The sequence below is a fragment of the Pyricularia pennisetigena genome (genome assembly GCF_004337985.1).
Source record: "Pyricularia pennisetigena strain Br36 chromosome Unknown Pyricularia_pennisetigena_Br36_Scf_10, whole genome shotgun sequence".
Classification (NCBI taxonomy): Eukaryota; Fungi; Ascomycota; class Sordariomycetes; order Magnaporthales; family Pyriculariaceae; genus Pyricularia; species Pyricularia pennisetigena.
In genome coordinates this window covers 1-13,248 of record NW_021940922.1, presented here as the reverse complement: position 1 = coordinate 13,248, position 13,248 = coordinate 1, and the positions used below count along the sequence as shown (strand labels likewise).

The 13,248-nt window shown below is 46.9% G+C and overlaps 4 protein-coding genes across 4 annotated transcripts; 2 read left to right on the top strand and 2 right to left on the bottom strand.

The window, feature by feature from the left end:
• Positions 1-6,958: 6,958 nt before the first annotated feature.
• On the top strand, positions 6,959-7,470 carry PpBr36_10431 (uncharacterized protein; the record flags this gene model as incomplete). Its single annotated transcript, XM_029897542.1, has 2 exons — positions 6,959-7,156; positions 7,210-7,470. 2 exons carry the CDS (start codon positions 6,959-6,961, stop codon positions 7,468-7,470), a joined length of 459 nt encoding a protein of 152 aa, XP_029744136.1.
• A 414-nt stretch (positions 7,471-7,884) lies between these two features.
• Positions 7,885-8,490, top strand: PpBr36_10430 (uncharacterized protein; the record flags this gene model as incomplete). The annotated part of the gene is made up of 2 exons (XM_029897541.1): positions 7,885-8,046; positions 8,095-8,490. The coding sequence occupies 2 exons, from the start codon at positions 7,885-7,887 to the stop codon at positions 8,488-8,490; spliced, it is 558 nt and encodes a 185-aa protein (XP_029744043.1).
• Positions 8,491-9,787: 1,297 nt separating this feature from the next.
• PpBr36_10429 (uncharacterized protein) lies at positions 9,788-10,669 on the bottom strand (the record flags this gene model as incomplete). The annotated part of the gene is made up of 3 exons (XM_029897540.1): positions 9,788-9,883; positions 9,904-10,043; positions 10,078-10,669. 3 exons carry the CDS (start codon positions 10,667-10,669, stop codon positions 9,788-9,790), a joined length of 828 nt encoding a protein of 275 aa, XP_029743929.1.
• An 883-nt stretch (positions 10,670-11,552) lies between these two features.
• PpBr36_10428 (uncharacterized protein) lies at positions 11,553-12,837 on the bottom strand (the record flags this gene model as incomplete). Its single annotated transcript, XM_029897539.1, has 3 exons — positions 11,553-11,717; positions 11,739-11,757; positions 11,798-12,837. 3 exons carry the CDS (start codon positions 12,835-12,837, stop codon positions 11,553-11,555), a joined length of 1,224 nt encoding a protein of 407 aa, XP_029743930.1.
• Between the last annotated feature and the right edge of the window lie 411 nt (positions 12,838-13,248).

Genomic DNA, 13,248 nt, shown 5'->3' with positions numbered 1-13,248 from the left:
AACTGTTGTCGCATTCGCTCGACTTGCCCAGTGCCTTCTTCTTCGGCCCGTAGTTGACGAGCCTGTTCGCCATCTTCTCCTGCGCAGAGCGTGGAAAATGGGGGAAGGCGAACTGTCATATGCTCCATAGGCAATTTGCCGGCTTGTTACCATTGCGTGCGTGCGTGTTCTGTTGCTTGTTAATATCGAACACCTTTTTTATTTCCCTTCTTACAAGCTGCATTTGCCTATTGATCCCCGTCAAGGATCTTGACACAAAATGCTCACTAATTAACAATCGGCAAAACCTCGGCAGAGATTTGGCAGCCTGAAGTCAAGGATGTTTGCATATCACGCGCCGAAACTTACCAGAACAGGTAGGTAAAAGATGTTGGTCATTTAATCCAAAGTTTCGAATTGTGCCTTTATTATTGCTGGCCTGAACACGAGTCAGCACAGGGGCTGAGTAGTGCGACCCAAGCGGTCGGAATCGGTCAAAATCAAATATGGGGCAGGGGACGTTGGTGATATAATCCAAATACGAAGTAAATTTTTCGGACGTACCCACAAAAGCGGTGCCATAAATCGGGGTCTGGTAAGAAATTGAAAACTGGGTCCTTGCCGCATCGACAACGAGGCGGAGCGCAAATGCTGGGAAAGAGCTGCGACGTGATCAAAAACTTGGATTTGTTGCGTTGCATACATGCCGAATTTAAAACAATGCTGTTGGCAGGTACGTAATCCGAAGAACCAACGACCGTCACACACCGTCACCCCAGCAGCGACAAAACGTCGTAACCGAGAGCCTCGGTCTATATACCGCCGAAACGCGACTTTTTTTGTGCGATCCAACACCTTGGGAAAATGGGGTATGTGGAGCGATAAGCAGTCGTTGAAATGCGATGGGAAATGGCGATCCAAATTGTTTGTTGGTCTGCGTCCGCAACTTTGCCCCTTTGCTGCTACATCTTCACGGACCTCGTCACAAGTGGGGTCCAAGGTCTATGGGTGGGTCTGGCGGTTGGACGAATCAAGCGAATGGCCCTGTGGCTTTGGACGACTTATGGCTTCCAAAACCGTTCGATTTAATCCCAACCGGCATAAGGGGGAATGTCGAAGATTTAGCATTGCCGAAAATGGTGCTGAATTTGCGAGCCGTTACCGTGATTGAAATGTGCTAGAGAATCAGGTTCCACGTTCTCTCTTCATACCATGGGCCAACAGGCTCAACGCGGCCAGTTTTTGGTCCTTTGTTTGCTAAACTACATTGCAGGTCCGGATGATTGAACAAAAGTAGGTTTGCTGAAAAGCAGCTCGGCAGGCTTTGGGAAGGTTCAAAAACTTCCGGGCGGAATGGAGTGGATGTTGTCAAACCTTAGAGCTGCACACCAGGTTTTGGGACAATTGCCAACGTTTGCAAACAAGACGATTTTACCAGCGTTTAATTTTGTGAAACATTAACTTGGTGTATTTAAGCAAAACCGATCGCCTAATGTCGAATGTTTTGTTTATATTTTTTTTTCTTGTGCTTTTTCTCAGCTCGAAAACGTAAACCTTGGTCATCTTGTCCTTACCTGCAATGACAAAGGAACTTCAAAAGGGCGTACTGGCGGCACCAGTATTGCATCAACCAAATTTGGCTATAGTCCCACCGGTTGGAGCAGATGGAGTCGTAGGTTTGGGTGGTTTAACTGGCATAAAGCATTTACTGGCATCAAACAAAACTGTACTAACAATTGCCGTACAGCCAATTGTTTCTGATACCCTCGATTACCTGCTGTGGCAAATCAGCGAAAAGGCCAATTCAAGCCGCCAAGAAAACGCGCAGAAGCAGCAAACATTCCAACGGCTGTCGGCTGAGCATACTTTGCTGCGCAAAGAGATACGAGATTTAAAAGGGCAGCAGGATGCGATAAAGTCTAAACTTGGCAAGGCCATCGAGGAGCAGAAAAACCTGCTGACTGAGCAGGAGACCCTGGAGCTCAAGCTTACAGCAACTCAGAAAGAAAACACTGAGCTTAGGCAACGGGCTTGCAAGTTCCCGGAAACCCAGCGTCCCAATGCCGACACCGAGACAGAAAAAAAGACAGAGCCGCAGTTGCTGGACTGCCAGATTATAGCCGAACAACATGCACAGGATTCTCGTCTTTTACAAGAGGAGAACAAAAGGCTGAAAGAACGTCTGAAGGCGTTTGAGGAGCGCGGAAAAAGTCTGTCAGACGATTCCGACCAGTTTGAGGCGCAAAACAGTTTGTTACGTGCAAATGGATTGCTGAGGCAAAAGTATGAGGACATTTTACAGGAGCTTGTGGAATATTTTCCCGATTTACAGGAAGACGCCGGCAATCTTTCATTGATTTTGGCTGAAAATGCTGGAAGAGCTAAAAGGAAAAAGAGAAACTAGATTTGGACTGGAAATTTGGTGTTTGTTGGTACTTCACATGTTAGTTTGTTATTTATTTTTGGTTATGTTGGCAATTCGCTTGTCGAAAAGGAAGTTTTGCTGCAGCTAAAATTGACATTTATGCAAAGGTTTATGAAGTATGCTCAAATGCACCACAACCGTGTTGTTTTCCGACCCAGGCCCCTAGTAAACTAAACTCTTTCTTTTTTTCTTTTGGGGTCATGTTTGCGGAGCCAACCGTTACTAAAAAGCATAGCGGCACATGTGAAGGGAAAGAAACCACAAAATACCTCAGCTGTCTGTTGGGGTGCCAAGGGTCAGAATTTCTGTAGTGCTGACTCCCAAATTGCAGGGCGGGGCCGGATCCATTAATTTCAGGGCCAAATTTGGGACAAGGTGACTCTGTTCACAGGTCCAAATCCGCGGACTGGCTGCAAATCTGGTCCGTTTTTAGGCCCTCTAATTTTGGATATTTCCAAGCAACAATCACAACCGCGTACGTTGGTGACAAGTCGGTCGGTAGAGTAGCATCTGGATTTAACGACGTGATGAACATCTAGTTGTGGAATCCGAACAAGGGTTAGGAACGATTACGTTGTTGATTTCTTTTCGCAGAATGTGCTCAAAGTTCCAATTGCACTGCATTACTGTAGAGAACCACAGCTGCATATCGCGCGACATGTCGAAGCTGGCAATATCAAGCGTCGTCAAACTTATAAGCTGCTTATTGATCGCTATATTTCGTGATTGCAAAGATGAAACAGCTTGGAGATCAAACGCATCAGTCCTAAAACGTACTCCTCTGCCTTCTCTATTGCCCTTTTTCGCCTTCTTTTCACCATGAACGATTTACAGTCTCACAAAAGCGCGATTGCACCTAGCTTTAACGATAATCCAGATTTAGCCCCACTCTTGCCCAAACCAAACGTACGTCGTCGTTGGATCGACAACCAGTTTGGACGCATGCTTCAATTCGGAAATCCCTATCTGAACTGTTTTGCCAAACGGTCGTCTCATTCCATTCTACACGACACCGCTCCGAAAAACATGGGGCGTTTTCTTGCAGGTCTCGAAGAAAGAGGAATCGAGTTTTGCAAAACGGATGGGCGCTCAGCACCAGCAGAGGCGGCAATGCACGACCGTGGAGCTGTCGTCCCAAAGTTTATAATTTCGCCAAAAAGCGAATATGGAGTTTCGCAGACTTTGATGCTCCTCAAAAATTTCAACTTGTACGACAAAATCGCGATTTCGATCAAAAGCGGAGGCCACGGATACTTCAATGGAGGCTCGTGCCCAGGAATAATGCTCAACTTGGGCGAAATGTGTGGGCAGCGAATCGAAGGCGACAATACGCTGGTCTTGGAGCCTGGTTGCATTTTGGGGCAAGTCATCCATACCCTTTCCACCAGCCGCAAAGCCTTGCCTCACGGAAACTGCTTCGGAATCGGTGCCGGTGGCCACTTCCTAACGGCTGGTTGGGATGTCGTCCTGACTCGAACCTACGGCTTGGGTTGTCAATCGGTGGTTGGTGGACGGATCGCCCTGTGGGACGGGTTTATCGTTGACGTAAATCAGCAAAGCCACCCCGATCTGCTGTACGCCATGCGTGGCGGGGCCGCGGCTGCAGTGGGCGTGGTCACACACATACGGCTGCGGCTAATTGACGAACCACCGTCGGTAACATGGTGTCTTGCTCCTATCGACAAGACGCAGCTGCAAATGTGCGTCACCAAGCAGGCATTCGCAAACGCCCATGGTCTTCCCCGCGAAATTACGGTTTCCTTCCGGTTCCACTTCGAACCCAATCAGCCGGGCCCGGTTTGTTCCTTGGACATCACCAGCCTGCTGTCGACGAAGGAAACTACCGAGTGTTTGCGTCGGTGTTTGGGCCCAGAGCTGGTTGATTTGTTTGCCGACACTTCGTCGTGGAATGAAAAGTCTCTTATCAAATTAAGGCTGCTGCCAGCCTCGGACGCCTTGGCCGCAGACCCAAGGATGCTTGCCGAAGTTTCGTCGACGGCGCTGCAAAAAAGTCCGCTGGTGTATTGGAAGAAGGCAGCCGCCCGACGCGAAATGGCCAGTTCCTACTTCAACTCCGTCTCGTGTTGGGTCGTCCCCGGATGCGAACCGATGTTCCTCGACCTTTACGATGCCTTCGCCTCCGTTCAAAGCCACCCGGCGCGCGAGCGGATGCATGCGCTTATCATTCAGGGTGGCGGCCGCATGTCGGAGCTGCAAGAGGATTGCAGTATGCCGTTGGGTCAAGCACTGGCCAGATTCGAAGTGCATTGGGACGACGAAAAGGAGAAAGCGTGGTGCCGTGGCTTTACGGATAATGTTTGGGGCATACTCCAATCGAAACAAGACCCTAGACCAGGCCGGCCTTATCGCGGGGATGCTTGGTTGAGTGAGCAAATTAGCGATGGAAGGCTGGACGGAATTTTTCGGCAATATGATCGTCGGTTTGAGGTTGCAGCGTGACACCTGGGCGTTCAATTTTGAAAGCCCGAAGTTCAGCTTTACGTATTTACAAAGTGTAGTTTCTATTTTGGTATAATCTAACTTTTGCTTGCTGGTTGTAACTCAATTTTGCCAATGTTATCCCTTTCACATCGTGTCATAAGCCTTACTGTGTAAAATTTGTAGGGAAAAGAAAACAATTCGAATCCACCAAGCAAACCTGAGCGAATGGGGGATGCAATCCTAAATCTGGTCTAAATGCCTTATTTCCGTCCATTTCACTTTTATAAAACCTTATAACCGCACTGCTCCGTCCCCATTTTGTTAATCGTACTAATCCGTCGAAAGTAACTTAGCTAAAAAGATGAAAGACTTTTCTATAGAAGCTCTAATCCAGCGGGTGGAGGACTGCGAAAAAATGAGCGAGGTACACACGCTTTACGCGATCGATTTGGAAAATGCCGAGTTGGAGCGCAAAATAACAGCTTATCAAAAACAATGGTGCTGCATCATGGAACTTGTGGATCAGACCCAGACAACTGTCGTGGCGCTCCAATTGGCGATCCAGCAGTGCATGGGCGAGCGGGTCGCCGCGGAAAAAGGCCTGCTATTATTCTGGGGCATTGAGAGAACGCCATCCGGGCCAAAAAAGGTCCGAGCGGGAGGTTGGGTCTAGATTCAGGCTGCTGGTGACGATGAGGCCGTCAACTGTTCCTTACTCGTCACGGCACAGTGACGTTTTGTATATGTGATGGGAAACTACACCAACAGTCTTGGTCTTGTTGACAAAAGTGGGGGTTAATGCAGGGTCTACATTTACAAACGGGGGCGTGGGTGGCGGCTGAAGACGTTGACGAGTCTAAATTTAGCGCGCGGCTTAATTAGACCTCCATTAGTTTCCCACGACGGTTTGTTAATTAGCCTTTAGATAAATAATCGCCCAAGATCAAACTGCCATAGAGATTTTCGTGCCATCTTTTCATAATTTGTCAATTCAGCCAAAACCGATAACATGTCCTTCGATTGGTCACAGTTCACCTCTGGAGCTCAGTTCCACATCGACTGGGACGGTTTCGCATTGCCGGATTTGCAAACTTCGTCGTCAACCCAGGCACATTCAGAGGAGCTTCCTGATCTCACGTTCAGCGACGATTTCCCACCAACAGCAGCCCTTGACTGGAGCAAAACTTCGCAGCCGGCGCCAAGTCATCCTTCGTCGGAAGACAGTCCGTGCACGACAGCAAAAGGCAATACGGCCGCTGAAAGTGCAGACAGCCTGGTACAGGTGGTGAATCGCATTATGCAGCAGCACTGGAAACAGCACAATGAACAGCATTATGAACAGCTATTCTTTCGACTGTCAGAGGAACAAGAAAGACGGCGGAAGATGTTGGACAACCAGTAAGTACTTTTCATAAGTAAATAGCACATAACATGTTACTGATATTATTATGTAGGAGAGCTATTCAGCTAAAGAGGCTTGAAAATGCAGTAGACGACAAGATCGGTATTTTGGAAAAATGGGCAGCGCAGGTAGAAGCACAAGTTAAGGCGCTAAAGGAGTTCTGTGAGCAGCATGTGGATCTGTAGGATGGTTTCTACGTTGGTTGTAATCCTCGCTGTCTTTTTATTTATGTTTTCGAATCTTTCGACTGTTGCGACTTTTTTGGGATTGTTCTAAAAGCTATTAATTTGTGCACCAGGCTCCGAAATTGAACTAGCCAAACGAGATCGCAACTCTTTAGAGTTGGTATAAATGCATGACCTGATTTGATTACGTCATAGATTGGGATTTTATTCCTGATTCGTGAACTTTACTGCAGTTGTGTTTCCAACAGCTGTGATAGTTACGACGTACTCGCCGGTATGCCTAACCTGGTCCACCGACAATGTGCCGGTAAGGTGCCCAAGTTCTGGGCCTGGATCCACACTCGAATGTGGAGCCTTTTCCCTCCTGTCTATGTGACTGAAATTTCAACGTCACAACGTTGGCATTTGGTTTGCAAGCCCGAATCTGGACAAATCCGGTATTTAGGGCCTGTTCATCGCAACTCTCAAAACAGCCCTTTCATTTCATATCTATATTTAAATCCTCGATTCTTTCGGATATGCGCAATGAACCCTCGAGAACAAAGCAAGCAGCGACACCAGAAGAAAATCAATCGAAACCTTAAGGGATTGCTGAGCAAGTGTTACAAATACGGAAAACTGTCCGGGGTCGAGCTAGCTCTCTATATAGAATACTCAGACAAGGACGAGTTTGTTGCCTTCGAATCGGAAGGATATAGCTGCGACGGAAAGATCGCGGAAAAGGTTTGCTTCACTCGCCGACCGGTGCATGGACAGACCTAACACTCCGCCTCTAGAAAGCTGCAGTGAAGTCGAAGATTTACAAGCCAAGCGATATCGAGGACATGCTTAATATGTTGTACAAGAAAAAGGTACAACAGGTGCAAAAGGTGCCAAAGCAAGGTCGAGACCAACGGAAGACACCTATTCGAAGGAGGACCTCGGATCATTCACGGGAATCCGCGTTGAATTTGTCCGAAATAAGAACACGTCTCGGAAACTTTCCTAAAATTCCAGACCTTAGGATCCGGGCATCAGGCCAAACGTCAGGCTGGTAATTAATGATGGCTGCAGACATTGGTTTTCTTTTGTTCAGGGAAATATCTATTTATGAAAAGAACAAATCCACTTTAGCAAATTGAAATATAAACTTGAAGTTGAAATGTTAGCGGGAAATCGGATTTACCACACGGGCATGATTCAAATTAAAACGAAGTAAATAACTTGCAATCGCAAACAAGGACGGATGATTAAAATACAAAAGCAGGCGGCGGAGCCCAAGAATTGGTCCGTACCGGACAGCTTTTGGGAGGAAGCAAAATTAGACCTGAAATGTTGATAAAGTTAAAAGCCACACAGCGATAAATAATATGTTTAACACTTCCCAGCATGGTTCAGCCCGAGCTTTCCTTAACATATTGACTTTTTTATATAATTAGTTTAGTCCAGCCGAAACCTTCTGTCTACGCAAAATGCCCATGTCTGACGTTCCAGCGAGCAAACAAGGCACGAGCCCAAGGCTTGAGAACCCACCGCGCGCAACATCGCCAGTCCGTATGAACCGCAATGTCCCAAGTGTTTCTATAGCCGGTTCACTGGCACAAGAACCCAGACTGGAGGCCAGCGGACAGACGGTACGCATATTGGCTCTTTCTATATTTCATCGCTAAAGTCTTGGTTAGGATACATATGACGCAGTCAACCGTTACTTATGGAATGCAGTCCATCTAATCGAGGCTTCCCGTCGGGAATGTAACAAAATATCGCAAAGCTACAGTGACCTTTTCGAAAGCTACAAAATGCTATGGGATCAAAACCAACTGCTCGAGTCGAAGCTTTCCGCTGCTTTGGATGCCAACACTCAGCTACGGGATTCCATCTCGACGAACGAGACACTGAAGGCGGCACTCGAGTTTGAACTCAAAGAAATGGAGAATGAGAATGCCGCGTTTAATGAATGGCATTGTCAAGAAATCCAAGATAAGGACGTCGAGATTGCTATATTGGAGGAAGAACTAAAGGTGCTGCGTGAACATGGTGAACTGTCTGGAATGAATGTTCCAATCCCCAAGGCATGATTACAAAGAGTATGGACATTTCTTTGTCACGTAAGGAAACGCACTACTGCCGCAAGCGCAGTCTGGAACGGATTGTACGTTTAGTACTATTTTCCGGCCACCGAGAACTTGTTTTCACTTTAGATAGCCGTGATTGGAATATGGAGTGGGAGGACGTATGTTAAACGACGTAGGCAACCCACAAGCCCAGTTATGGTGAATGTTTTATTGTTTTGTTCTGCTTTTTTTGCTTTTCGTTTATCATTTTATTTGTTTTTTCTCCGAGAAATTGAAATTGATTTAAATGTAGCGCCATGCAAACTTGAGATACTGCGGCGATTATTGTCTTGCTACAAATGTCAAAAGGATAATTGACATGCAGTTTTCTGCTACAGGGTTCTTTCAAAATATCTGCGCAACAAAGTATCTAGGTGCTATATTATACCTTTGTGTGGTCACTTTGCTGTTACGCCCATCCAAGCTCTATAATGTCCATGAAACTGCGATCAAGGGTAGTCCAAAGCTGAGAAGTGCATTTTGTAATGACAGACGAGAAGCAAAATTAACGACCTATCCCTTCTACAAGCAAGGTCTTTGCCTTTCGTTTCCAAAGCGACACGCTGGGTGCACTAAACTCTGTAAGTCAAGTCCTTTTCATCTAGAGGCGAGAAAGGCTGTCGGTTCTAATAACAATTTTTATTCTTTTGGTCCGCGAAACATTGAGGTCCGAAGCGGTTCTGTTAGGTGGGGTTTCTGAATGCTCCGAGCCGCTATTGGATATGTTTTGCGTCCCCGACGGTTTCTTGTCCGTGCTTACATTCGGCCTCGTGTACTTCTTGCGTGTATCGACTGGCATGTCCATATTGATGTTGTAAGCTTGCAACGATCACCACTATGGCTCAGGGTGGACCTTTGGTCTAATTTGACAAATGCTATGAAGAGCTGTGAACAAGAGGGAATGTATAAAAATACCAAATGGCTGGGTTAAGCCTTCAGCTTGATTGCTGAATTATTATTGCTATTTTTAAATTGAATCGGAAATATGCTCTTTTATAGCTTGGGTCGGTCCAGATCGGTCCAGGTCGCTGGCCCGAAAACAGGCAACTGGTCCAGGGCCGACATGTTTAGGTACCAAGAGAGGAATTGGCCCAAAAATCGGTAAGTTTGGCGGCTGTGCTTTTTTAGCAGAGCTTGTATCCTTGTGTTAGCCACTATACCCTTTGCCGGGGAAAATCAAGCCGGCGAAAAAGGAAGGAATGAAAAAAGAAAGTTTCAACTGACAGTACTGTCTTTAATCTACTATTTTGACTGCTAGCAACTACATTTTCACATTTCTATCAAAATCCTCATAATTCACCACAACCTGTATCCTGCAACCGGCGGTCCGACTTTTGACGGAAACTTCGACCTCATGCTTTGGAACTGTGTACCTACCATAAGTTCCTCCTGAATGGTAATGGTTTCTAGAATTAGAAAAATACCGTTCCGCACTCTGTCGGACTCCATCTCGATCCCAACTCCGCTCCCAAAAACAACGACACGCGACAGACTCACATTTTCCGTCTTTACATGTTCTGTTATAGGAACCCTCCTGTTTAAAGGACATACTCTGTTCATATTGACGATAACTTCCCTCCTTTTGTTTACTGTAACTTATATGTCCCACGGGCGCATTCTCATGCCGCTTTCTTGTACTTGTCTCCCCGTGCAACGTGTTTATCTGCACACCGGGACCGAATCGGACACGACTCGTCCCTTCCTTTTTGAGGATTGGTTTTATCGGCAGCTTCTTATCTGTCTTGTCGGCGTATTTTCCCGCTGGCGCGGTCAGTGCTGGCTGTGCCAAGGGACGAGAGATGTTGCTTTTGTTTATTTGTCCATCATCGTTCTTTTCGTTTCTTTTGGACTGGGAGCACCTCCTTTCCTCGTCTGAGCTGTTGGGGCGAGGTCGATGATTGTGTTCATGTTCTTTTTTCACAGATGAGTGTCTGGCCCCAGACCTCGGGCACCCAGTTGAGTGATGCTGTAAACTGTCACTTGCGTTGCTTGCCCGGTCCATCATCCCACTGGGCTCGCCTGCCTTGATGCGATGTCCATCGACGGGAGTTTTGCTGCTTTTTCTCCGTTGACGTGCCTCGTAAGTTTGACGTGTAAGTTCGGCAATTTCAGGCCGAGAAAGCTTTCCAAGCACGGCGNACATGCGACCTCGTGCACATCTTGCGCGTATCGACTAGCAGGTCCATATCCATGCTTTAGACTGCAGCGATCGCCAGTGCGGCTCAGACTGTGCTCTTCTATCCTAACGTGACAAATGCCCTGAAGAACCGTAAAGGAGATGGTGAATATACTTGCTGGGATTTGAGGATGACGAACGGCTGGTTTTTGTTAAACATCTAGTCTGGTTGTTGGACTGGCATTACTATTCTTGTATTGAAATGGAAATATGTTCTTTAATTGCTTGTGTCGGTTCAGGTCGCCGGGCGGAAAACAGGAAACTGGTCCACGGCCGATATGTTTAGGTACCAAGAAAGGGCCTGGTCCGAAAGTAGGTAAATTTGGCACTGGCGCTTTTCTGTAGCAGAGCAGGTGTCCTTGTACTAGCCATTGTATGGCCTTTGTTGTAGTCATTCTTTTGTAGGGGAAATCAACTGTAAAGGCATGCCACAGTTAAAGGCTTACCCTGGCAATTGAATATCTGATTCTAGCTTATCTCATGCGAGCAGGTTTAATAAGAGGAAAAACGTTGAAAAAATTGCTCTCGAATCTCCCGTGTGGTCATACTATAATCCTGAGCCGATTTCGGTATGGCTGAGCGAGGGTTGAGGATTGCCTGAGTCCGTGGCGCAGTCACCAGCTCCTAGTTTTGGGCCTCTTGAGTTTCACGCACCCGGAATGGGCGCAACCAGAAACCATATCGGTATCGGGCCCGATTTCGCCCTTTTTCAACTCCAGGTTCTTATCTCCCGAGTCTTGGTTTGGGACCCTCTGGGCGTCCCAGTATTTAAATATGATGTCCGTAAAGAATGTCGATTAGCGGCGAATTTTCGCCGTGGTCGGCTCGGAGCACCAGTCACGGCTCGCGTTTAACCGGCCCCAGTACCGACATCCTTACTTTGTACGGAAGGTCGGCGCACCGCGAATCCTCCACCTCCCAAGCCACAACATACAAGGCCCGTGGGCAAGAGTATACTGATGGAGCGGGTTGGTTTTGTTACTTGGTTGCGCTTGAATCTGTGCAGTAGGCCGACCTAAAAAAGAGGTTCAGTTACAGTACTGTACAATACTGTACTGAAACAGTATTTACTTTATTGTTTTAATTGCAAGTAACTATCTTCTCATATGCTTGGTAAGGTCCTTATACTCTACGACAATCTGTATCCTATAGTCGGTGGTCCGGCCTGTGACGAATACCTCTATCTCGTGCTTCGGAGACGTATACTTGCCATCGGTTCTTCCGAAACCATGATAATTTCTAGAGCTGGTCAAACGCCGTTCCGCACTCTGTCGGACTCCATCTCGATCCCAACTCCGCTCCCAAAAACAACGACACGCGACAGACTCACATTTTCCGTCTTTACATGTTCTGTTATAGGAACCCTCCTGTTTAAAGGACATACTCTGTTCATATTGACGATAACTTCCCTCCTTTTGTTTACTGTAACTTATATGTCCCACGGGCGCATTCTCATGCCGCTTTCTTGTACTTGTCTCCCCGTGCAACGTGTTTATCTGCACACCGGGACCGAATCGGACACGACTCGTCCCTTCCTTTTTGAGGATTGGTTTTATCGGCAGCTTCTTATCTGTCTTGTCGGCGTATTTTCCCGCTGGCGCGGTCAGTGCTGGCTGTGCCAAGGGACGAGAGATGTTGCTTTTGTTTATTTGTCCATCATCGTTCTTTTCGTTTCTTTTGGACTGGGAGCACCTCCTTTCCTCGTCTGAGCTGTTGGGGCGAGGTCGATGATTGTGTTCATGTTCTTTTTTCACAGATGAGTGTCTGGCCCCAGACCTCGGGCACCCAGTTGAGTGATGCTGTAAACTGTCACTTGCGTTGCTTGCCCGGTCCATCATCCCACTGGGCTCGCCTGCCTTGATGCGATGTCCATCGACGGGAGTTTTGCTGCTTTTTCTCCGTTGACGTGCCTCGTAAGTTTGACGTGTAAGTTCGGCAATTTCAGGCCGAGAAAGCTTTCCAAGCACGGCGGTGAAGTCGGGGAAAACTCTATATGCCATTCCCGCTTTATCTAATACGTTTGCACTAATGATTGTGCCATGTATCTTGGTCCAAATTGCGTCAGGTGTAACTTTTTCGACATGCCTTGGCCGGTATGAGTCGGACCGGTTTGGTTTTGCTGTATGAAAAGACATTTGGTCTGCAATGCTTATCAGATTTGAGTTTTACGATTCGTGCATGTATGCTTTTCATGCGATTTGAGCGTCGTGCACGTCAAATGTTGAGTTCTTTAAGTAGTTTATTTGGATGCAGTGACGGCAGCCCTTAGTTTTGGGGAATGGCCCAGATTTGGACCTTTATTAGCTGCAAGTGCGCCAATGCAAACCCCGCGTATCAAATATCAACTGTAAGGATAACAGCCCGATTAACATAACTAGAGATTCACCAACGTTTATATTATAGACCCTGCATACAGTACTACAACCAGGCTCAACCAGGCATCTTACACTTATACCAAAGATGATTTGACAGTTTCGGGTTTTGGAACTGGCTTAGAACAAAAGGTCAAAGCTAGCCACGATACGCCCTAAAATAGACAAAAAGCG